This window comes from Aplidium turbinatum, chromosome 2 (genome assembly GCF_918807975.1).
Source record: "Aplidium turbinatum chromosome 2, kaAplTurb1.1, whole genome shotgun sequence".
Classification (NCBI taxonomy): Eukaryota; Metazoa; Chordata; class Ascidiacea; order Aplousobranchia; family Polyclinidae; genus Aplidium; species Aplidium turbinatum.
Window position 1 is genome coordinate 27,835,689 of NC_137473.1, and position 23,907 is coordinate 27,859,595.

A 23,907-nucleotide genomic window follows, 5' to 3' on the forward strand; every position below is an offset into this window, starting at 1 on the left:
ACCATGTTTATGTGTGTTTAATATATTTATAGTGTGTTAATTGAACTAAAAAAAAAAATTTGTGTACATTGAAAAATTTGGGGGTCACCATTTTCAAATTATGTAAATTGACCACTTTCCCGGGGTCAGATTTTTGTAGACTTTTTTCTTTGGTATAGTACAACCTAATCATACACTTGGAACAAAAAAACCCTATGTTTAAATTTTTTTGGGGTTGCCCCCATATTTTTCATATATTGACCCGCCTATAACGACAACGCACTGCCATGAAACGAACCATATGTAGTTGACAATGAAGGATTGTGGTCAATACTATCGAAGGCAGCTCTCCCGTGATTTAGGTAGACCTAATATGCGCCATTTTGTCGAAAATGACTTTTTTGCATTTTTCTACATTTAAAGACTTCATGCATCTCCTGACAAAAATTAGTGCCCTAATGTAGTATGGTTTTCGAGATAATTGGTGGGTAAAACCTAACATATTCTAATCTGTGCAAGAATAATTTTCTGAAACCTAACATATTCATCTACTTCTTCGTCGTATGAGCTGTTCTTCTGGACTATATGTTTGGGCATGATGTCATCAGCCACTCGACAGTTTCGTCATCCAGGGCCTTCAGTCCAAGCGCTCCATGTGGTGGTTGATGGATTGGGCAGTCATGGACGACATGATCTACTGTCTGGTCTGTGGCGCCACACTCGCATCCCGGTGAGGGAGCCAGGCCCCATTTGCACATGTCTGAACGAAAGCGACCGACGCCGGTTCGTAGGCGGTTAAGCCGGACCCACGCAAGTCTTGCGAGGGACATTCCCGGAGGGTGGGGATCGACGTCGGGTAGGAAATCACGGAGTCGGGAGGTGTTGTTTTGCCACTCCATGTTCCATGTGTAGTTCGTCCAGTGTGCCGCACTTATTCCAAGATCTTCAACGTTGTTCAGAAGCTGTCGTGCGGCGGGCACAAATGGGCGTCTTGATTTCAGTCGCTGCTGTCCTCCAGGTAGGCGCTGGAATGTACTGTGGAGGAGGTGGTCGGGGTCCAGTGCGCGACGAGCAAGGGAAATCATGGCTCCTTTACGGCGAAGCTCAGCAGGTTGGATGCCTGCAAGGATGGGAAGGCAGTCCGTTGGAGTGGGACGCAGGCATCCAGTCACGTCACGGCATTCATCTACTCCAATCACGTAACAGGATATCGTCACGTGACAGCCACAATTTCAGAAGCAATTGCAGCAGGCTATTTCACAACATCTTACATCTCTTGAGTTGCATGAAGCGGATTCAAAAGCGTTTGATAAAGTAGATTGGGCGAAAATGTTGTCAAGCACTAAGTAAGCTTAATTATGTAGGCTAGCCTAAAAATGTCCATCCAAACACACTAGCTTTTCTTTTCATTAAATGCCGTATCATTTACGTCTCGCCGATCAGTTTGATTTTTCGTAGCCTACTGGTGTAGGCCTACTGATGGCTTAGTTGACTTTACGGTAGCCTACGCTAAATAACTTAGCTTGCATACGATTATTAAGATTTTAAAGCAGAGGCCCGGGAGTACGCTACTCAGTGTGTTTAGTCATTTTTAATCAACCGTCCCAGATGCTGTGCAGCCAATGAGCCAATATAGTACGGTAGCCTTAAATCAGGGGTGACGAACCTTTTTGCGATCGTGGGCCACTTTGTCAATTACACATGAGTTATCGTGCCACACAACTTAGCGCTTGTCAAAATTCTATGACGTCATAGATTGGAATCGACCAAAAATACAAGGTGAAGTTGGTGAATAGCAGGGAGTCGAATCGTTTGATTTTTCCGGTTCGGGTCCGGTTCTGGTTCAAAAATTGTTTCAAAATTTGGTTCAGTTCCGGTTTGGGTTCGAAGAAACTTAAGAGCTCCGGTTTAGCTCCGGTTCAACAACAATGATTTGTGGTTCGGGTACGGTTCGGTTTCGACAAAAATAGTCTCAACACCGGTTTTATAAGTTCCGGTTCGGGTCCGATAAAATTAGGCCTAGGCCTACTATTGCAATCCAACACTGGTAGCCTACCAAGGTTTAGAATAATAACACATGTTTTCGTTATAGGCTATAATTCATCCGTACAATGTGGCCTTCAAGATAACAACATGCTACGTACAACTTCACTTACCACAATGCGAACAATGACGTAATGCTAGAGTGAACCGCTTTTTTCAACCGGTTCGGGTTCGGTTAGGGCAGAGGTCGGCAACCTGCGGCTCCGGAGCCACATGCGGCTCTTTCAGCCCTCTGCTCTGGCTCCCGTGACTTTAAACACTGCGAGCTTGGGCAATACAAAAAAAATCTGTTGTAAATTAATAACTGCTCTAGGCTATAGTTTAAACTAGTTTTGTTGAAAATTATGACTTAGGCCTACAAATCCGTTTAGTACGTTTTTTTTTTGACATTGCACCTCAACACGTTGAGCAAAACCTTGCAAGGAAAAGGTAGCACAACCCTGCAGATGCTGGAGGAGGTTTTGGCTTTTGAGCGCAAGATGACAGTGTTTGCCAGAGATTTACAAAGAGGTACACTACTTCACTTTCCCTTTCTAAAAGAGTTCAAAGAAGCACACAACCAGTTAAATTTTGCTTACTTTCAGCAAACTATCATCGATATGCAAACTGTGTTTCAACAACGATTCTGTAATTTTAGGAAGGAAAAAGACACGTTATCCTTCCCTATTACCCCTCTGGAAATCGATCCATTACTGCTGAATATGACTGCATTCACAGCTGTAAGTCAATCTAGTCTTGAACTTGAACTGGCCGACATAGCTGACAAGGATGTGTGGGTATCTAAGTTCCGAAGCTTGAGAGCTGACCTTGAAGATCTTGCTCGCCAGAAGGCCACGCTTCGTCACAACCACAAATGGAGTGACCTTGAAAAGCTTCAAAAACCAGACAAGCTCGTGTTCGATACGTGGAATGCTATACCTGACTCTTACATGAACATGAAAAAATATGCATTTGGAGTTCTGTCGATATTTGGATCAACATGTTTATGCGAACAAAGTTTTTCGTTCATGAATTAGGCTACTTAAAAAATGAACAACGCTCACGCCTAACAGATGAGAGCTTGCAGTCTCAGATGAAACTCAAAGTGTCATCTTATCAAGCTAATGTAGATGTGCTGTGCAGTGAAATTCAGGAGCAAATATCGCATTAGCTGGGTGAAATAAATGATTGTTTGAAAACGTATGTTTTTACCCAATACTGTGCCCGTAGGTAGCCTACTAAAAAGTGTTGTGTTTAATAGTCAGGCTTTGTTTGTTGAAATTCTAGAATATTTGCATGTACAAAGCAAAAATTGAAAGAAATTCTACATGAAGTGTAGGCTATAATTACCTTTGGTTTTAGTGGCCAACTCGACAGTTACATGTTATGGCTCCGAATATGTCTTAATTTGAAGAAACTTGGGAACATTGGCTCCTTTAATGCTAAAGGTTGCCGACCTCTGGGTTAGGGTTTAAGCTAACTAAAATTTTCGGTTCAGTTCCGGTTAAGGTTCAGACAAAATCACACCAAAACCGGTTTACAAAAATCCGGTTCGGGTTCGGTTCGACTCCATGGTGAATAGTGTTTAAACAACTTTGCCTTATAGCTTTCCTATTTTCTAACTTTAAACCTTGAAAGTTGGTGTTTAGGGCAAGAAAATAGCAAAGGAAAGGTGTAGCCTACCAGTGAATGCATAAAACAGCTTTGAGATGTTTTTTGTCTTTAATGCATGAGCGATTGTCAAATCGTTTTGCCGGCCTCACAAAACTCTTTGACGGGCCGCTTGCGGCCCGCAGGTTCGTCACCTCTGCCTTAAATGAAGGCATAGTTATTAAGTAGGCTACCAGCAACTAATTTTGAGTCAGCGATAGCCTTTAACCTAGCAGGCTTTTGTGATATCAGCAAAGTCATCTAGAGATTGCAGTGATGAAATGATACACAGTTCTGGGAGAAATCCAGAGGCTTACCGGTATTTTAGGTTTGATTTAGGCTTACAAAGTCAACATAGTGTGGTCTAAGTCGACATTTAGCTTATATGAGGCTTTATCACATAAAAACATAACATTAAATAAGCCAATAAGGCGGTTAAAGTCAACATCGAGAGTATATATTAGGTTTTATCATACAAACCTAATCATACAAACCTAATACTTTTTTTACAGTATAACTAGTTATCTTAAAAAACCAAATATAAGCCATATTTTAATAAACAAACAAAAACTTGGCTCAAATTTCATTCTTAAAAATTTTGTTTGGTTTTCCACTCCAGCCTTCCAAAAGTCAACTTCGAGTGTTTTACATTGTTAATTTTACAGCTATAAACACAAAAAGTCGTTTATCTCGAAAACTTGAAAATGGCGGATATTAGGTTATGACTAGGGCAAGTTTTTGCAACTTTTGCAACTTTTTTTTACAGCTTCCGGCAGCTTCCTAAATACTCAGAATTTATGTAGTATGATGTTTAAAGCTGTTTGTAGGAATTTTATATTGCAACTTTTTGCAACTTTTTTCTATTTTTCATGCAACTTTTTACTGCAACTTTTATCAAGTATTGAGCAAAATGTAAAGGAGTGATTTAAAAAACATGCTATAAAACTGTTTCTAGTACAGTATGGTTCTATTCTCTTTGATTTGCACAACAAAAGCTATGTGATGGATTAGCTGCATCTCAATGTTATCTATGACGCAACAGTTTGCTTGCAAGCTAGAAGTTCAACAACCTCAGCCAAGCACTACAGCGCCCGAACTAAATTAGAAGTGGAAGTATGACTTGGCTTTTGGCCAAGCCCGCATAAACGGAAACAGGTTGTGTCTAGTCTTTCGAAGTAAATGAATGGTAAAAAGGTAAATAAATAAATGCAACTTTTTACTGCAACTTTTGTTAAAATTAAGTGCAACTTTCTCATGTTTTTAGTGCAACAAAAACTTGCCCTAGTTATGACAAATCACGGGAGAGCTGCTGTCGTAGATTGGCTGATGGAAGACTTTCTTCCTAAAGCTGCTTGATGACTTTGGAAAGCATCAATTGTTACATTGCCAAGTTGATTTGATAAATCGTTTAAGCGTTGGTATGAAGGACATAATTGCAAATTATTCATCACGGTGATGAGATCCTTGCTTCTTTCAATGAAAAGACGAAATCCCAAATATAAATTGAGCGGAGTTTCGACATTATTGATATGCCGTTGACTTGAAGTAAATCTTCGTTTTGTTTTCCTGAAACAAGCGTGTTTGAAGAACTTTATTAGGGTATTAAAGATTTATTTATTACTGTGAAATATTCCAACTTATAGTAGTATTCATAAACAGCCAACATTGTGAAAGGTATTGCATAACTTAACCAAGCCAAGTCTTAATCATCATTGTGTAAATAATTGTACTGACTGTAGTGTTACAAATATACCTTTGAAAATTGAAGAACGTTATTTGTGCCACCAATAATGTTGCTTGAGCAATTCGATCACCAATTCCATTATACTGTAGGTTGTATGTCCTTCCAAGAGTAGTGATTCAAAAATTAGAAAACCAGCAGGCACTGAATTTTCTTGACATTTTTCATGAAATTGACCATCGAATGTATTTTCATGAACTTTACTCATCTCAATACTTTAGCAGATTTTTCAAAAATCTAATAGAAGTCAGCATGGCATTTTATATTTGGTTTAAAGTTAAAAAAATGCCAAATACAGAAATACGAAAAACGCCAGGGCACACAAATACGAGATCGCATTGGTGGCTGGTGGCAAGCCGATGACAGCTTGATGGGCCCTACGGAAAATTGCAAACCAGACCACCCGCTCTGTAAACAATTGCGATAACTACTCGACCATGTGGAGTCGGTCGGATTATTAGATTCCTCATTGCTCTATGATTAACACTTCTAACGGCACCTAACGTACCTTGAAAATCAAATTCGCAAAATAAATCTGCAATTCTGCATTTCTATTAATACTCACCTCAAATTCTTCATGCGCATTGGCAGACTCAAGCAATTCTTTCTTTAAAGTTAAATTTAGTGTGACATAAACCGCCGATCCATAACCGTAATAAAATTTTTGCATTCTGACAATTCAGATTGCAACAGTTCCAAAAAAATCACAAAACAAAATTATGATGTCATTCATGATGCAATGCCGACGTCTTATTTGAAGGGGGAATTATTTTAGTATTGGTAACTTATAGTAATCAAAAAAGTAACACCAACAACAAACAAGCGACTACAATAAGAAAAAACAATCAAAAAATTAATGCTATGACGTCATAATGACGCCATTAATAATATAATTTTGTCTGATTTTTATCTCGTGTATTTTGTAGTGGCAGTCCAAATAAAAAAAAAATGACGTATCCAATTGCATAGAAATGCTGTAAAAAGAGCTCAAAATTGATTTGGGGAATCCCCGATTTGGGGGTGATCACGTGACCTAAAAATTGCGGCACCCACTAAAATTGAAGTTAGATTGATCAACTACAAAAAAAAATCCAAAAAAACAACGTGTAACACGTTTAGCCTAAAGATGCTCAATTTTGCCCCTATTAAATGTTTTGAAGAATAAGTTCAAAACTAACTAGACTTCAAAATAATTTACAGCATGAGAACTTCAATAAATTTAATAAAAATGTGTTAAGGCACTAGTTTATGATGACAATTATGACATGTAACACAATGAAAACTTACAAGTACAATTTCCAGTGACATTTGTAGTGCCAGGTCTGCACTGGCATACAAACGAGCCTGGGGTGTTGCTGCAGTTACCGTTTGGACACGAACTACTATCCTGACACTCATTAATATCAGTGCATGTTAAACCATCTCCTTGAAAACCAGCAACACATTCACAAGTAACAGGAGTCGATGAGATGTTGCAAACGGAATTCGCTGGTTCTATGAAAGTAACGTTTGTGGTTAAATAAAATTAAACAATCAGTTTAAAATTATTAAAATGGAATTCTGGAGTAATTTTATTAATAAATATTGCTGTTTTGTTTCATTAGTATATGTTTAAGACATGGCAACCTATATACATAAGCTATATCAACATGCAAGCTGCAAGTTACACTTAATAGCAATTCAAATTACTGTATAATTTGGTAGTTTGAGTATTAGTTCATGAACATAGTGCTTGTAAATGTTTTGTGTGGTATTGAGCTACCTTTGTGCTACTGTTACGATACAAATAAAAGAACAAAATTTTGCACTTGTGCTGAAAATCCGAAGTGCATCTGGAACACTGGTACCATGGAAAATTGTCGTTTTTTAACGTGAAACTAGGAGTTGATTGGTATTTCTTATTAAGAGTAGGGGCTTGATGGCTTCCTGTAATCCTTCATTCGCTCGCTCTGTTGCCACACACATAACTTCCAATCCTTTATTTTTTGATTTACTTGAGTCTGTGATTGGGAATAAAAACTTGTTTTTTCGCAGCAACACAATGGCTTTTGGCAAGCAACAGAAGCGATTACAATGAAAAGGCCTATGGTCCGTTCACACTGGTTGAACTTGTCGGTTTGCCAAACAAAAAATAATGTTTACTAAACGTTGTAAACTTGAAACTTCGAAAATCGTCTAGCGGGCCACACATTATTTAAAAACACGGACCTTTCTGCTGGGTTTTAAGCATGGCAACCTTTATACACAGGCCATGCCAACGTGCAGCTTCAAACTTGACTGGAGGCCGATCTGTTAGTATCTAAAATCGCTAGTGGGCTATAAGTTCGTCGTCGTCGTCGTGTGAGCGTCTGGGGCGGAAGGTCTATCCTTTTACCACCCCAGATTCACGATGTTCTTGGACTACACTGGAATGCTACTAGAGACCAGCCAGTCTTTGATTTCATCATCCATGACACGCAGACCTTCCACTCCGTTAGGTGGCTTAAAGATGGAGCAGTCATTGATGATGTGGTCTGCAGTCTGTTCCTCGGCACCACATTCACAGGAGGAGGAAGAGGCCATTCCCCATTGGTGCACGGTTGAGCGGAAAAGCCCGACGCCCGTACGGAGACGGTTAAGGCGCACCCATGCCTGTCTTGGCAGTGTTAGACCGATGGGGCGTGTGTCGGCGGCGGGGATGAACGAATAGAGTCTGGTAGCGGTTGACTTCCATTCAGAACTCCATTTATGGTCCGCCCAAGCAGCCGAAGAGATGTCTTGTACATCAGCTTCGTTGATAAGAAGTTGATCGGCTGGCACGAATGAGTGTCTTGATTTCAGTCGACGGAAGTGCTCGTTTGGGAGAGCTGAGATCTTGTGGTGGAGAAGGTGGTTAGGCTCCAGTGCCCGTCGACCGAGGGACAGAGTGGCTTCTTCGAAACAAAGCTCAGTGGGTTGAATGCCAGCAAGAATGGGGAGATTGTCCAATGGTGTGGGACGCAGGCATCCGGTCACTGTGCGCAGGGCACTGTTTATGGCAGTGTCTATGTTATGGCAGTGAGCACTGCGGCACCAAACAGGTGCACAGTACTCTGCAGAAGAGTAGACACGGGCTAAGGCTGCTATACGCAAAGTGTCAGCCCTCGCCCCCCAGCTAGAGCCTGCCAGGCGCTTGAGCAGCGCAGCGCGGGATGTGAGTTTCTTGCGCAGTGACACCAAATGGTGGCGGTATGTGAGCGATCTGTCTTGTGTCACCCCAAGATACCTTGGCTCGGGGCAGAAGGACAGAGGTTTTCCGTCGTTGTGGACATGTAGCTCACGATCAGCTTCCCGATTGTGTAGGTGGAAAGCTGCCGCCACAGTTTTGGTTTCGCTGAGTTTCAGTCGCCAGTTCTGGAGATAAGCTGAGACGGTTTGCATGTCCTGGCTCAAGGTGTCTTCTAGATTTTCCCACGACTTTGTGGAATGGAGAATTGCCAGGTCGTCCGCATAAGCGTATTTTGCGGAGACCGTAGTTGGCGGGTCGTGGGTGTAGATGTTGAAAAGAAGTGGAGCCAGGATCGATCCCTGTGAGACGCCGTTTTTCTGGCGTCTTAGTCTGCTTCGCCGTGAGCTACCGGGGGTGAGGGTGAAGCTTCGATTCCTGACAAGTTCCATAATCATACGAACCATATGTCGGTCAGGAAGTAGGCGAAGCAGCTTGCAAGTAAGGCCGCGATGCCATACGATGTCATAGGCAGCTGTAAGATCTAGAAAGACAGCGCCGGCCTTCTTTTTCGCCTCAAAGCAATCCTCGATGTCTTGGGTTAAGAGTGTGATCTGATCTACGGTGGATTTTCTTCGCCGAAACCCAGCTTGCTCTTTTGGAAGGAGCGGGTCGATGATTGGGTTGACACGTGCGTAGATCAATCTTTCAAGTATCTTGAAAGGAACACAGAGGAGGGATATTGGACGATAACTCCTTGGGTCCTCTGGTGGCTTGTGAGGCTTAGGGATCGCAACTACTATAGCTCTTCTCCAGATTTTTGGGATTGTGAGGTGGTGCTGGCAGGAATTGAGGAATCTACGTAACCAGGACTTTAGGGCATGGCCAGCATGGAGCACAAGCTCAGGGCAGATCTTATCCGGCCCTGGAGACTTGTGTGATTTCACTAGGCGGAGGGCGGTGGCAAACTCATCTTATGTTGAGCTGCAGAATGGTGGGGCGTCTGAACTTGTCCATTGCCCCTTGCAGCTGTGCCGTCCGGGTGGAGGCTCTTGGTTGACAAGTTTCGTTTGGCATCTGCTTGGGTGCAGATGTTACTCACATGATGGGGCACGAGGAGCCAATGGTCGTCCAAATTGATAGTTTAAGTAGAGGTTAATGAATATAGTCTTTGTGTATATTTTGTGTGATTTTAAGCTACTTTTGTACTATTGTTACCATACAGATAATGACCTAGATTTTGGCATTTGTGCTGGAAATCCAAAAAGCGTGTGGCAACACTGGCAATAGTGAAAAAATTGTTACTTGTTTAAACTTTAACCTAATATTAGGAGTTTTGAGTGATCTGAGATTCAATGATCACACTTTAGAAATTTGAATTCTCAACGCTATCATTTCAAAGCGATATAAAGCTTAGAGTTCAAAATCGAAATTGCATCGGCCTCCAGTTTACACGTTAGCATATGCTGGCATATATGTACACAGTTTACGCGGTTGTGTAATGTGTATAATAGATCGCTACGGTTGAAAGTTGTGTAAATAAAGGATGGTTGTGGCAGTTAATTTTCGCCGTTACAATTAAAAAAATTTACTAATCTTTGACAAATTCAATTTACTACAACTTTTTAAGCTGCTGTCAACAGACTGAGTTAAAAGTTTAATCATACATCTCAATAAAGCTGAAGTTTGTTTTAAATTTAATAAATAACCACAATTAAATGGCATAACAGATCCAATGTCGATGCAGCATGTAGCGCAGTTGATATGCTTGCCACTATGCTGTTACGAGCTTCCCTTTCAGATGTTGAGGTTAGTGATTGCAAAATATGTAAATGTTATGAACAAATTTCCTTCTTCATGTTCTATCATGTCCGATATGGTGTTAACTTACGTAAACAGGTTCCGGTAGTGTTGAAGTAACCTTGTTTACACTCGCAAGTGGAAGTTTCCTTCGGAATATTTTTGCAAACTTCATTTATAGCACACGTTGCAGTGAAGCAACTGTTGATGTCTGAAAATGACACAGAATTTTACGTTTTCTGGTTTGAAGTCATCCGAGGATATACTACGCTATTTCTATTTAGCTGAAATTAATTTGTGAGCTTGAAGACCAGTAAATATCTCCATCAACTGTGAAAATATTAGCGTAGCCTAACCTAAGAGTTACGTGCGTAACACCAAGCTAAGTATTTGATTGTAAGTTTGTTTGATTGCAAATATTTGATTGTAAGTTTATTTGATTGTAAGTTTTATTTGATTATAACTATTCCTTTACTTGTTTAGCAAATTTAACAGATTTACTGTATAAGTATCTCAGGGTATCTATATCTCTATCTTAGCGTGTAGTATCTCCAGTGTATGTAATTCCAACCTAGTTAAAGATAAAGGAAGCCGTTAAATTAATCAATGTTGTTTTCTGATATACCAAACATGCATACCTTCAGTGGGCGGCCCAGTGAATGCTGGCTCTCCCGCAGTATCGTCATAAGCTGCAAGAATTTGCTCAATCGTAGCGCTCTCTTGTATTTCAATTAGAATCCTGTGATAATAATAAATTAAATTCCTGTACTTAGCTGTAAATTATTGTAAATGTACTGCCACATTCATAACTTTCCTCAACCAAAGTTCAAAAATAATAAAATTGTTCAGGCAGGGCAGGTAGGAAGTGGTTTCTGGGTTGTTTTGCAATCTAGTATGCACAGGCCATTCGCATTATACGCAACAAAATTGTTTCAAAGCGTTTATTCGATTGCAAAGATTTTACATAAAAGGGTAAGAAGTTAACTTACCGAACCTATAGCAGAAGTTTGTAAGCAAAAATCTATATAAAAATATTTGCCTTTGTTAACTCATCGATTTGTCATTGAGCAGCAGAGACTACAAAAGTAATCGAGCCCCACTTACACGACTATTATGCTTCCTTGGTAAAACGTCAATTTTTTGAAACTAACAGCATGCTGGAACTTTATCTGGAGTTGGTTCTTAGTAAACATTGAGAGATCATTATATGCTTGAGATGAGGTGTCGTTAAGGTCGGTATTGTACTCAAATGTAGCATTGAGTGTCAACTGGATTAGGAACGTGATTCCTGCGAAAGAAAGTGCTTGAACTTTTAGCAGTGTCGTATAATTGTAAGATTGGTGTAACAAACTGAACGAAGCTTGATTCTGTGTCGTCCTGCTAACGGAGATAATGCATTTAAAAAGAAATGTTGTGGGATTCTTGTGGTGTCAAGTTTGTGGAATATTATTCATTCACTATCTATTGAAAGGAAAAAGCCCTCTACTGCAATTGCTAGTCACATAAATATACAATGAAATAATTATTGAGAATAAAAATGCTTTGAATTTAATAACACTCAAGTCTATGTCTGTGTATTTTTCCGGCCGAACAAAATCTATTGTCAATGGAAAATCATCAAACTTTGTATCTAAAGTTATGCGACCAACCTTTTCAGCTCAAATAAATATTCAGGATGCATAAATCTTTCACATTGTCTAAAACCATTCTTATCAAAAACTTTACCAATCTGCAATCTGTATAGTTTGTTGTGTTAATTGGACTTAATACATAGTTTTTAAATCAAACGATCACAATTCCAATCCACTCACCGCTACATTGATTTACACCATCTCCTTCAAAACCAGGTTGACACGTGCACATGTAACTGCCAATATTATTACGACAGACAGCATTGGATAAGCAGTTATCTGTTCCAATTAAGCACTCATCAACATCTTCACATGCTGTGCCATTTCCGTCATAACCATCAAAACACGCACAGCTGTCAAACACATGGAATACTTTTTATTGCAAATATTGTTCAAAACAAATACAAAATAAATAAGCTATATATGGAAATATGTGATTTACGGTGATGTGCTTGAGCTGATACACATGTTGGAGATCATAGTCTTCCAATCTTATCAAGCATTGAAAATGTGTATGAAGTTCTAGAAATTATATTTTTACGCTTTCTTTGCTGTTTTCCCCAGATGACACAATAGGTTTTAACATCCTCAGATGTTAAAAAAAAAAAAAAATTGATTTCGAAGATTTTAATCAGACTGTTAATTTTTCAATAACAGTCTGATTGAGCGTTTTTCAACTCACTTTTCTCATTTGCTACTGCTTCCCCAAGGCAACAAAGAGCTTTTATATCAATATAATAGGAGTCAACAAAAAGTAAAAAAATCCCAGAAAATGTTAGTCAAACACTAGCAGTAGCTGTAATCAAAATTTGAAAAATGTGACAAATCAGGCCGCATCTCCAGGTGGCCATGGTAGTACTGATTCCTGTTCTTACTTGGCACTCAGCAATTGAATGGATTCGGGTAATAATGTACTCAGCTGTGCTTCTATACAGGGTTATATAAAAACAAGCATTATTCTTTCAGTTTTTTCAATTTCGGAACGCTGTTGGTATTTTTACACGAGCACAAAATTCTCTATGTGTTTGTGAGAAATCATAGCTCAACACCCCATAAACTGTCCTACATTTCACTGGTTATTGTACATACACTAAATTCAATTCCATGTATAAATTTAGAACTTTAAATGCAGTTTCCAATTTTACATTTCGATTTTTAAAATCTGAGTTTTTTACTTCTAAAGCTTCCCTGACAGTAGTAGTTTTGACTTTTGTGAAAAATGTTAAACAGACATTTGCTTAAAACCAATTCTCTAAAAATTATAAACCTTGGAAAGCGGTTGTTTTAATGAATTTTAAAATGGGAAAGGTGAAAGAAGTGTTGTGCTTGGCTTGCAGCCATGGTTTGACACTAGGCCAAGTCAAATGTTTGTAAAATACACACGTTAATCAGAGTTTAATAAACTGGCGGCGGCAGTTGGCATGCAAAAATGTGGCCAAGTAAAATAACCCGGTAAGCTTGCTCTTTTAGTGACGCAAGACTAGCACAATAAATAGTTATCATTCTTGTTCTCGACGCTTCAAATTAAGTTTGAGAGTGAGTTTTCTAAATAACAGAATAATGTTTTTGATTTTAATGCATTTGTACCTGAAGCTTCCAATAGTATTGCTGCAGTTTGCAAGGGGGTGACAATTATCCTCACCTGTATCGCATTCATTTACGTCAGAACAACTTGACCCACTTCCTGTAGATAAAACATGCAACAAAACTGCAGTTAAGCTAATACACGTTATGATTTTGTAACAAAATATTTTGTTTTAACATTTGTGTATTTTATAACTCTATAGTGGATTATAAAAAAGCTCTTTCAACTATTGTTTAAACGCTAATGTCAAGTATCTGACTATTACATTCGAGCGGTATCAATAAAAAACTCGAACGAAGCGAACCATTTGATGTAGAAATCGTGTGCTCGTAAAGTATCTTTTCAAGTTTAAAATTTATTGAACATCAGTTAATGCGATGCTTTAATTACATTTGTTAATTTATTGCTGTAAATTGGAAAGACATTTTATGGACCAATGTGTGGCGTGTATTATATCTTGTCAGCCTAAAAACAATATTCCGCATAAAATGATTTAAAGCAGACATGTTTGCAAATCATATTATGTATAAATTGGTCTAAGGGTTTATTGAAAATTTACTCAGTATTTTTGTTCTATCATTATATCACAAAGCAAGTTAAAAATTTTGAGCTGACCGAAAAATCCTTGTTTGCACTGGCATAGAAATGAACCGATCGTGTTCAAGCAATCAGCGTTTTGATCACACACAGGGCTTGAACAATCATCAATATCCTCACAAAAAGTCTCATTCCCAGTGAAACCAGCATCACATTGGCACAAGGGGGAAGAATCCTTTAGAATGCATAACGCATTGGAAGGACAAGGGGAAGGGGTTGCACACACTAAATAAGATGGAACAAATGTACAATGTACGTTACAAAACTTAACTGCAAGTTACCGTAAAATCAATGCATTAAGTCAGCGATACTGAAGCTAATGTCATCAAAATATATAATTGTATGCATAATTGAATTTCAGCAATGCCAGAAATTTTCATGTGTTGTACAAATATTCCATTTATTTTTGAATGATTGAAAATTTTCAATAAAAATGTGTGATAAAATCAATAATATAAATTCTGCATTAAGGAATTTTGTACATTCTGTGACAAGTATAAATTTTCACCTTCACAGTTAAAACCATTTCCAAAAAATCCTGTGTTACAGATGCAGATGAAAGTTCCGATGGTGTTGGTGCAAGTCGCATCTATGTGACATGGGTCGGTGAGACATTCATCTAGGTCACAGGATTGGCCTGTTCCAATGAAGTCAGGATTGCACTGGCAAGTAAACGACCCCATGGTGTCAGTACATACCGCATTTCGGTCACAATCGTGAGTGTTCAAATCACACTCGTCAATGTTTTCACAAGCAGTGCCGTCACCTGAAAATCCTGGATTGCATGAGCAGGTTGCTGAGCCAACAACAACTGTGCAAACAGCATTAGAATCGCATGTACTTGGTGTACATAGCGGATCGACAACACACGTGATTCCATCTCCGTTGTAGCCAGGATCGCAAGTACAAACAAACGAGCCAACAGTATCTATGCACTTTGCATTGTTGCCACAAGGGACAGAAGGTGCTGCACATTCATCAATGTTTTGGCAGAAAAGCCCATTTCCATTAAATCCAAAACCACAAACACATTGGAATGATCCATCGACATTAGAGCAATTGGCATTGCGGTGGCAAGGATTAGAAGAGCATTCATCTATATCCCGGCAAATCTCGCCTTCTTCAATGTATCCTTCATTGCAAGTGCAAGTGAAATTGCCTATTGTATCTTTGCACTGAGCTTTTGCATGGCAGGCACCAAGGTCTTCACATTCATTGATATTGTTGCAAGCAATTCCATCTCCAGAAAAACCTTTGTTGCATCTGCAATTGAACGAGCCAATAGTGTTGCTGCAAGTTGCGTTAACATTGCAAGGGCTAGATGCCGTGCATTCATTTATATCTTCACAAAATATTCCATTTCCTTTGTATCCAACATCACACAAACAATCATACGATCCTTCATTATCAGTGCAGTTTGCATTTTCACTGCAGAGATTATCTTCAACACACTCATTGACGTTCATGCAAACTGTGCCATTACCACTGTACCCCAATTTGCAGGAGCAAGAAAATGAGCCATCGGTGTCATTGCAATCGGCATGTTCGCTGCAGGGTGTCGACATATCACATTCATTAATGTTCATGCAATCTGCACCATTCAATATGTATCCTTTTTTACAAGTGCAAAGGTAAGATCCTACAGTATTCATGCAATTATGATTTCGTGGACATGATGAAGATGTAGAGTTGCATTCATTAATGTCGTTGCAAAGGTCGCCATCTCCATAGAAGCCTGGATCGCATATGCAAGTAAATGATCCAGGAGTCTCATTGCAAGTACCATTAGGCTGACAAGGATTGTGCAAGCATTCCTCAATATCGTTACAATTTGTACCATTTCCAGTAAACCCTGTTTTACATCTGCATTCATAAGAACCAATTATGTTATAGCAATTAGCAAATTCAAGACAGCTGTTTGTAGAAGAATTTGCACACTCATCAAAGTCTTCGCAAGACGAACCTAAACATAAAAGCAAACATTGTTTAACATTTTTTCTCCAGCATTAAAAAGGTTAACTCCTTATAGTGATTCAAAATGTTTGAAATATCATATACTGTAAATAAATAAAAAGAGTGCGAGTAATTCTTTTTTGGTCCAATATTGTACAATGTACATAGCATTGTGTAAAAAACAGAATTTTTTTCGCAAACTTATAAAACTAAGCAAAGCCGTAGATAGTTATTGTAACGAAACTGCATGTGTAACGTGTAACGTTACTAAACAAAGTTGTAGATAGTTACAGTATTGTAACGAAACTGCATGTGTAACGTTATGATTATTTTGATTCGGAAACAAGCATTTCTTGTTTTATTTGTATCTACACGCGGTTTTGTGTTTCCAACTTGTTGCAGTTTTGAGTTTGTTAGCTGCAGTTAGGTTTCTGTGTTGAGTACTGAGTAGCTCTAATGTTCTTTTTCTGTTTACGTATGCATTTCTGTTGCATATTTAGATACCCTGCTGTTAAGTTGATTTAAACTAATACTAGTAAAATGTCTGGTTATTAATTCTCCACAGTTGTGAGTCGAGCAGCATTTCCAATGTTGGGTTTGAGTTTGTTGATACACCATTTGGCATTATTTCAAACTTCAAATAAACTTTCGCTTTCGGACAGGGTTCAGGCATAAAAACATAACATTTGAAACCACAAAATTTGATATTATTTCCACTTAAAACACACAGCTCTACACCTTGTTTTATATCGAGCATCCACCAAGAATTATTAAATTCATTAAAGCATTGAATACTGAAGTCAAGTATGTGTGAGGTACAAATGAAACCATCCCATACAATTATTATTCTATTTGAATAAGGACCTTCTGATAATCCCAATCAAGTATCAATGTCAGTTTATTAAAAAAGTGCATGTTTATTTACGCAATCTTCACAGTGCAGAAACTTGCTGCAATTTTGTTCTTATTATTTTTCAAAGGTTTAATCGGTGTAGGTTTATATTTTGCGAGTGGAAGTCAAAAAAGGTAACCATACCATTCATAGCGAATCCTCCCATACAGTTGCACGTATATGATGTTGAAGTAACGATACAAGTGTAGTTTGCTTCACAAGGCTTCCGCAAGCATGCGTTCAAATCTAAACAAAAAGAATGCAGGAAAACGTGATAACAAATCTAACTGCATGTTCAAAGAGAGGGTATTCATCTGGAAGAAAGTTATGTCTTCGACCAAAAGTACTTTATTGAAAAACTAAACACATTTTAAAAGACAAACACTTCATACAGTCGATAAAGGAAAAGCAACTACAACTACCTGCAGTACTTTTTATGTATGCGAAATGTGAAGTTATTTTTCACGGGCTACTTTTAAAATGAAAATAGCCTCGCGAACCTGCATTAGGAAAACCGAAGTTTGACATCGTGGTTACTTATCAGTCTAATTTATAATAGTGGCTTAAACACACTGAGCAAGATTTGTGAAATAAAATAGAAAATGTGACAGTCGAGATCGGAAAAAAAAACTATAGTTTAGCAGGAGGTCTGGAAAAGTTGCTCCCCAGAAAATGTTGACCAATTTAACGTTATTTTGATCGCTTTGTGCACTTTTAGGCCCAATAATGCTTTATTTGATCAAGACGCACACCTTGAGTTTAACCAATATCATCTATCACACTAAAACTTGTTTCTTTAGAAGTTTGAGTGACAAGATTTGAGTTAAACTTGAATTTATTTCCAAACATACCTTCTTGTTGAAAGATTGTTGAAAGACAGTTTGTTGAAGTTTGTTGAAAGACATAAGGACATAAGAAAGTTTGTTGAAAGACATACTTTCAACAAACTCGCACTTTTGACGGCTATTCGCGACCCGGTACTGGGTCACAACCTGGTGATTGATGATCCGTATTCTAGAGCAACGATTCTCAATAGGGAGTCTGCAAAGCGTTTTCACAGGGGTCCGGGAAAGTTTCCAACTTTTCGGCATTGAAAATTGGTATTGCTTTATTTTGTGTATTACAATGTTTTTTAACTTCATGCAATAGATTGAGTTTTGCTTTTAGCAGCATGATCGTTGCTTACTTCACAATGTAGATATTAACGCCCTGTTTTAACCTGATGCCGTGAGTTGTGGTAATAACGAATTGTTGTTTATGCGGCTCTTTTGTTTGGCTTGAGGCTGCTGTCTGTTGTTTCTGTGTTGTTAGGCGTTATTGCTGTGAAATCTTTAAACTTTGCGTCGCGACGTCTTGGTGCGTCAATTAAATTTTTAATTTTAAAGAACGTCCCACAAAGGTTCAGTTTTCTAATTAAAAATCACACAATCATACCGAAACTTCATAAAACATTTTTGTTAAATTAAGAGTAATTATTTTAGCTAGATTTTCTGAAAATCTTAAAGAATCTTTCCCAAGAATGGTACATCAAACAAATTGCTAAAGTCGTCTTCTTCGGTTATATCTTTCGGATTTGCATTCAAAAAAGCTTTCAATATTTTATCAAAAAAATATAACGGGTATCCATTTAAATGTCGCATATTTTTTAACTTATTAGTTTCATTGTGGAACAATAAGCTCGTCGAACAGTAAGAGTAATTACTTCAAACCGATTTTATTGTGATACAGATTTGGACTAAGATCTATGTTTTAAACAACATTTATTTGGAGTACGACTCACATTTTTTTGAAAATGTTTCTTTTCCACAAGACACAAGTTTAAGCTAAGGATCGAAAACCCACCTGATGAAAGGCCAGTGGCAAAAACAAGACTATTCCTTTTATCTGCAAACTCCGTTTCATATACCATTGGTGTTGCACCCGGATCGTTTGAAAACACAATCATTCTGAAAAATGGCAGATTGTGGTAACAGCATCAACTGACTGTGTTTTTACAATGGTGTTGAGTTTCAATTATATATGTTTTGCTAGATCGGAAACACTTCGATCTAATCAATATATCTCTGTTTTATGATATTCAAATTTTATCCTGATGCCAACAGAAAAACGACTTGAAAACAGGCGTGACTGCTATTTCGCATTCATGGAATGCTGTCATTTGCACAACAATCTAACCTCTTAGCACAACAGCTCTTGATCATACATTTTTTATGCAAAATAACTGTTGCCTCAAAAACTAACCAAGTGGTCATTTGTGCAGCCTACAGCACTTTTCGTTAGCTTGGTTATCATCTTACTGGATATTCACATCAATTTCGTAATTTAAGTACTTCATTCTCTCAACCACAAAAACAAAGTTTAAAAAGAAAAAAATATGATTTTTCTGATGTTTCTAGTCATAAGCAATCAGGAAATGCTGGTTAGAACTTGGGAATAAAAAAAATTGTTACGTAGTTTTATTTGTTAATCTATTAACTATACATTAGTTCATACTGGTCAATACAAATCAATTTAGTTTGAATGTTGTTGATGAGTCATAATTACAACAGCAAGAAAACAATCAGATACTTACTCGATTACTACACTGCCTTCAAACGCATGCGTTATGTTGACGCTTGAAAACCCTCGGGCTCCAGTGAGTGCTTCTTCCAGGTCGGGCAGCAATTGTTTGGCCAATCTTGTGTATTCAGTCGAAGATGTATTTTCATATGCGGTTAGATAGATAAAATTTGATATCAATGTTGTTTGGAAGATGAATTGTTTTAATGGAGCTGAAAAAAAGGCTTTAGCTTCAAGAGAAGTACTGCAACTTTACACGAATTACCACTTTGGCATGTTAAAAACAATAAAATATACGATCCAGGATCCAGTGGTGTAACGTGACTTATTTGATTGGGTGGGGGAGAGGGGGCTTTCCAGAAGCACAAATGTTTAAGTTAGCATGAAAATTTAGCCTTTAAGCAATTTTTAGCTTATTAAATGCAAGATTTCACCCATTGTATATCCAATAAACGCACTTGCAATAAAATCTGACCATTTTCACCTTTCTAGTTTGGTCTATTGGCAAACTCATCATCATAATATTAATAACCATACAACGATATATGCATTATACCAAAAACAGACCCATAACAGACAAAAATGAAGACATATGCGCAATTCGACCAGAGATTTTTGATTTTTCTGAATTCGGCAAACGAGTTTTAAAAACTAATTATTGAACTAATAGTTACAGTTTCTGCTGCATTTATTAGTCACGAAAACGAAGTACCGGTATTGAGCATTTAACTCGCCAATAAGCTTATACAGTATGCCCACCATAAATCTTTGGTAAATAAAAAATCTTTTAAAAAAAAAGTTTAAATCAGTGGCGTGCACAGAAAATTTTCACGGGGAGAGTTGAAAATGAATTTGCATGAAGCTAAGTTAAACAGAATCATGACAACATACTTTTACTCCATGGCAGTACAAACAAAAGTAAACTTATAAAAAGTTACAAAATGTAAGCTTGTAATTATGTTCATGATCAAGGCTGTAAATTGCTCAGTAAATCTAATCAACGTTACGTTTTTTAATCAAAAAAATTCGTATGCTTTTTTGGATTAGTGGATACTTTAGTCCATGGATTCAATCCACTGTCCACATATAACCTATCTCTCGCGGTGTTTGGTTGGTCTTTCTTGTGGGGTGCAAATTAGGACGGTACATTACGGGATGCGCAACTCCGTTGTTCCGCCAACATTAGAATGGTCAATTGCTAATTTGACCTTTTTTTACGCATCGCTGCTGGCTTGCTTTTAACAGCACCTTAAATTACTTTAAAACTAACTTCACTCTTCTTATACTGTATAATAGGGTGTTGCATTTTTTAAAAAAATTTTGATTTTAACTTTGGAAATATAAATGGGAGGTGGGAAATGGCCAAAATATTAGGTAGAAAAAATGTTTCAAAAAAACAATAAAGTTTAGGGGTCCCACGCTCATCCCGAAATTTTGGGGGGCTTGCGACTAGTGAAATCTGGATATTTTAGTTAAATACGTATTTTTTGGATTAAATAGGGTATGCAACATATTGCTGCAATCAGAATTTTATGAGGAATACACTGATGTAAAAATAACATTCACTTTCAAACGTTTAAAAAAATTTTCTTTTACGCGTGCCACAATTTTAGGTTATAAAAGTGCAACAACAATTACTTTGAAAGTCGGCTATTCAAAGTTTGTTAAAGATGAGCAACCAGCAGTCAAGCATTATAGTTAAAAGATCACAGTTATCAATTCCTAAAGCAGTGGTTCCCAACCTGGGGTCCGCGGACCCCTTGGGGGTTCGTGAGAAAGCATTTGGGGGTCCGTGATTACCTTGATGAATTTTGAAGAAAAAAAAACGAAAAACGATCTTTTTACTTTCATTTCTCTCATTGAATTTGCTTACATTGAAAAAGTTTCGGCATGCCACTTTGGTTCACCTTAATATTCAAATACTGCTGACATTTCTTGAACAATTCATTCATCTTCTTATTTGAGCAACTGTTTAACCTGATATTTGCCGCAGGAGTCATAGCCGCAATGCAATATGACACAGTACAGTAGTTGAGAACCAATTTCAACCAATCGTCCACTGTCTGCATTCTTTGACATTACCAGTCAGTGCTCTCCTTGCCTTTCAGTTGGTTCACCAGGCGACTGGATGTGTTTCAAAGACAATCAAATGGCAACTGAAAGGTTGATAGGAAATTTGACCAGATGCATTCAAAACAGAAAGGTCAAAGACAGCGACGATAGTATGACAGATGCTGAGATGAAAGCAACAGACAATAAAGTTAGAGCATAATGTTCTCACTATGACGTCAGAAGCAAGTCATTAATACTGTGAAAACTGGAGACACTTGATAAAACTTGTTTTTAACACCTTTCTTAGGACTGGCTTTGCATTGGATCGTGTATTTCGTTTGTTTAATGTAAGCTACAATTTTACAACTTTTACCATGGTTAGTTTTTATTTCATTTCTAATTTTCTAGTGCTAAAAAGTTTGCTTATTTCCAAATGGATTGTGGCCAAAATTCTGGTTAATATGATGTGTTACTATGTTACTTGACCTTTTCAATATGGGGCCAAGCAGTCTACCAGTTGTGGGGCCCAATCCAACAAAAGACTTGTAATAGAACCCTAAAAAGGATTTCTAGTGTTGAAGTGGTCAGACAGTATGTCTGAAGGACATACGTGTGGTCCCTCTGGTTCATATGCATAAATTAATATTAAAAAAAATGAATTGAATGCAAAGTTTTATGTTTTGCTAATCGCTCGCTAATTTTCTTCAAATTTTGAGATTAGTCTGATGTTTGCTTTGTTGGTAAGATTAAAATTCAGAAGTTATGGTAATTCAGCGCATCCTCAAATTGAAAGTAAGAGTGGTTGCATGTTGGGCTTGTAGGCTAACAGTAACAAGCACTCAAAATTTGTTTTTTGTGTCTAAATTGGCCTTTTATTTTATGTTGTTTATGAGGCATTCCATTATAATACAACAAATCAATGCAACCACTAGGTTGCAGAATAAGATGGTTCAAATATATGTTGTAGCCCAAGTCCATCAAAAATTTGCTTTTCAAAATCAGGTTAGTGAATGCCGAGTTGGAGACTTGGGCCATCACTAGGTGGTGCACTTCATCCTCATAACTAATTTTTGATTTTAAACAGTATACTCAAGGTAGAAAGATGGTTGAAGTGTCTATTCCACCATTTTTGAGGATGCAGAATCCAAAAATGGCATTGTTTTTGGTCTAAACCAAGTATTTTAGGAGGTATTGGACTTTTGTGAAAATTAGTTGTATTAATGGAATGCCTCTAACCTATTCTGCAAAATAAGAAAAAAATCTACTTTTAATCACTTGCCTAAAATTCTTTAAAATCCTATAAATCTCATTTTTGTTTATTGCAGCTCATTCTACATTCAATTCTGACAAAAATGATATGTAACATGACATATCTATCATTTATAATGTCGATTTCACAACAATTTAAAAATGTTGCTATTCGCGACCAAAAATGAACTTTTCGGGGTACGCGTGGGACCCCTAAATATCAATATTTTCAAATAAAATTTTTTTTGGTGTGGTTTTGGAAGATTTCCCACCTTACAATCATACTTCCAACATAGGTTGTAAAATTTGCAACACCCTACTGTATAACCCACAAAAAGTGCAATATTTTGTAAATTAGAAAAAATCGTAAACCTTTTAGTGTTGCGGACAAGCCAAAAGCGGATGTAGTTTCGCATCCCTATGATTTGCAATCCCTAGGTACAAATGAATTTTCCTGGCAATTGCATTAAAATTGCATCATTATACATTTTGTAGTAAATTACTTTTACTCTATGCCAGAAATAAGGAGGGGAATGGAGATAAAAAATCATTTACATGTTTTGCAAATATCTTACACCCTTGTTGATAATGCGTTTCGACCATGCATTTCATATTTACCAACATCCTAAAATAATATTTTAAACAATTATAGTTTTACAAATCATATCTATAGTTCTACAAATCAACAAACAACCACGGACAAATTAAGTTGGACCGCAACTGATCTACAACTTTGCACTACACTTATTTTGTTGAAAACAAAGTTGTTTGCTTATGCATAACGTGATCACACGTTGCTATAAACGACGCGTTTGAAGCAAATTGACTAAACAACTTTTCGTTTGAGAAATTAAAATCCAAACAAAATCAAGGCCAACGATTCAAGTAACAAAATAAAATAACATATTGAAATTCGGTACTGAAATTAAACTAACCACCAGTGAAAAATAGGCTACATCAGTTATTCAAGCGGGTGGTTCATCTGGGTCGACGGAACCTACTTTTGCTTTATAA

At 37.5% G+C, this 23,907-nt stretch overlaps 1 protein-coding gene across 1 annotated transcript in view; it reads right to left on the reverse strand.

The window, feature by feature from the left end:
* Positions 1–23,907, reverse strand: part of LOC145788471 (uncharacterized) — a 259,392-nt gene that overhangs the window by 20,336 nt on the left and 215,149 nt on the right. The window contains exons 36-46 of the mRNA XM_082600235.1: positions 19,607–19,805; positions 18,877–18,980; positions 17,179–17,280; positions 14,698–16,152; positions 14,208–14,414; positions 13,595–13,691; positions 12,188–12,360; positions 11,481–11,664; positions 11,015–11,115; positions 10,468–10,587; positions 6,680–6,886 (exon numbers count right to left, since the gene is read on the reverse strand). Of these exons, the coding sequence (XP_082456361.1) occupies positions 6,680–6,886; positions 10,468–10,587; positions 11,015–11,115; positions 11,481–11,664; positions 12,188–12,360; positions 13,595–13,691; positions 14,208–14,414; positions 14,698–16,152; positions 17,179–17,280; positions 18,877–18,980; positions 19,607–19,805 (2,949 nt within the window). The remainder of the gene's footprint in view (positions 1–6,679; positions 6,887–10,467; positions 10,588–11,014; positions 11,116–11,480; positions 11,665–12,187; positions 12,361–13,594; positions 13,692–14,207; positions 14,415–14,697; positions 16,153–17,178; positions 17,281–18,876; positions 18,981–19,606; positions 19,806–23,907) is intronic.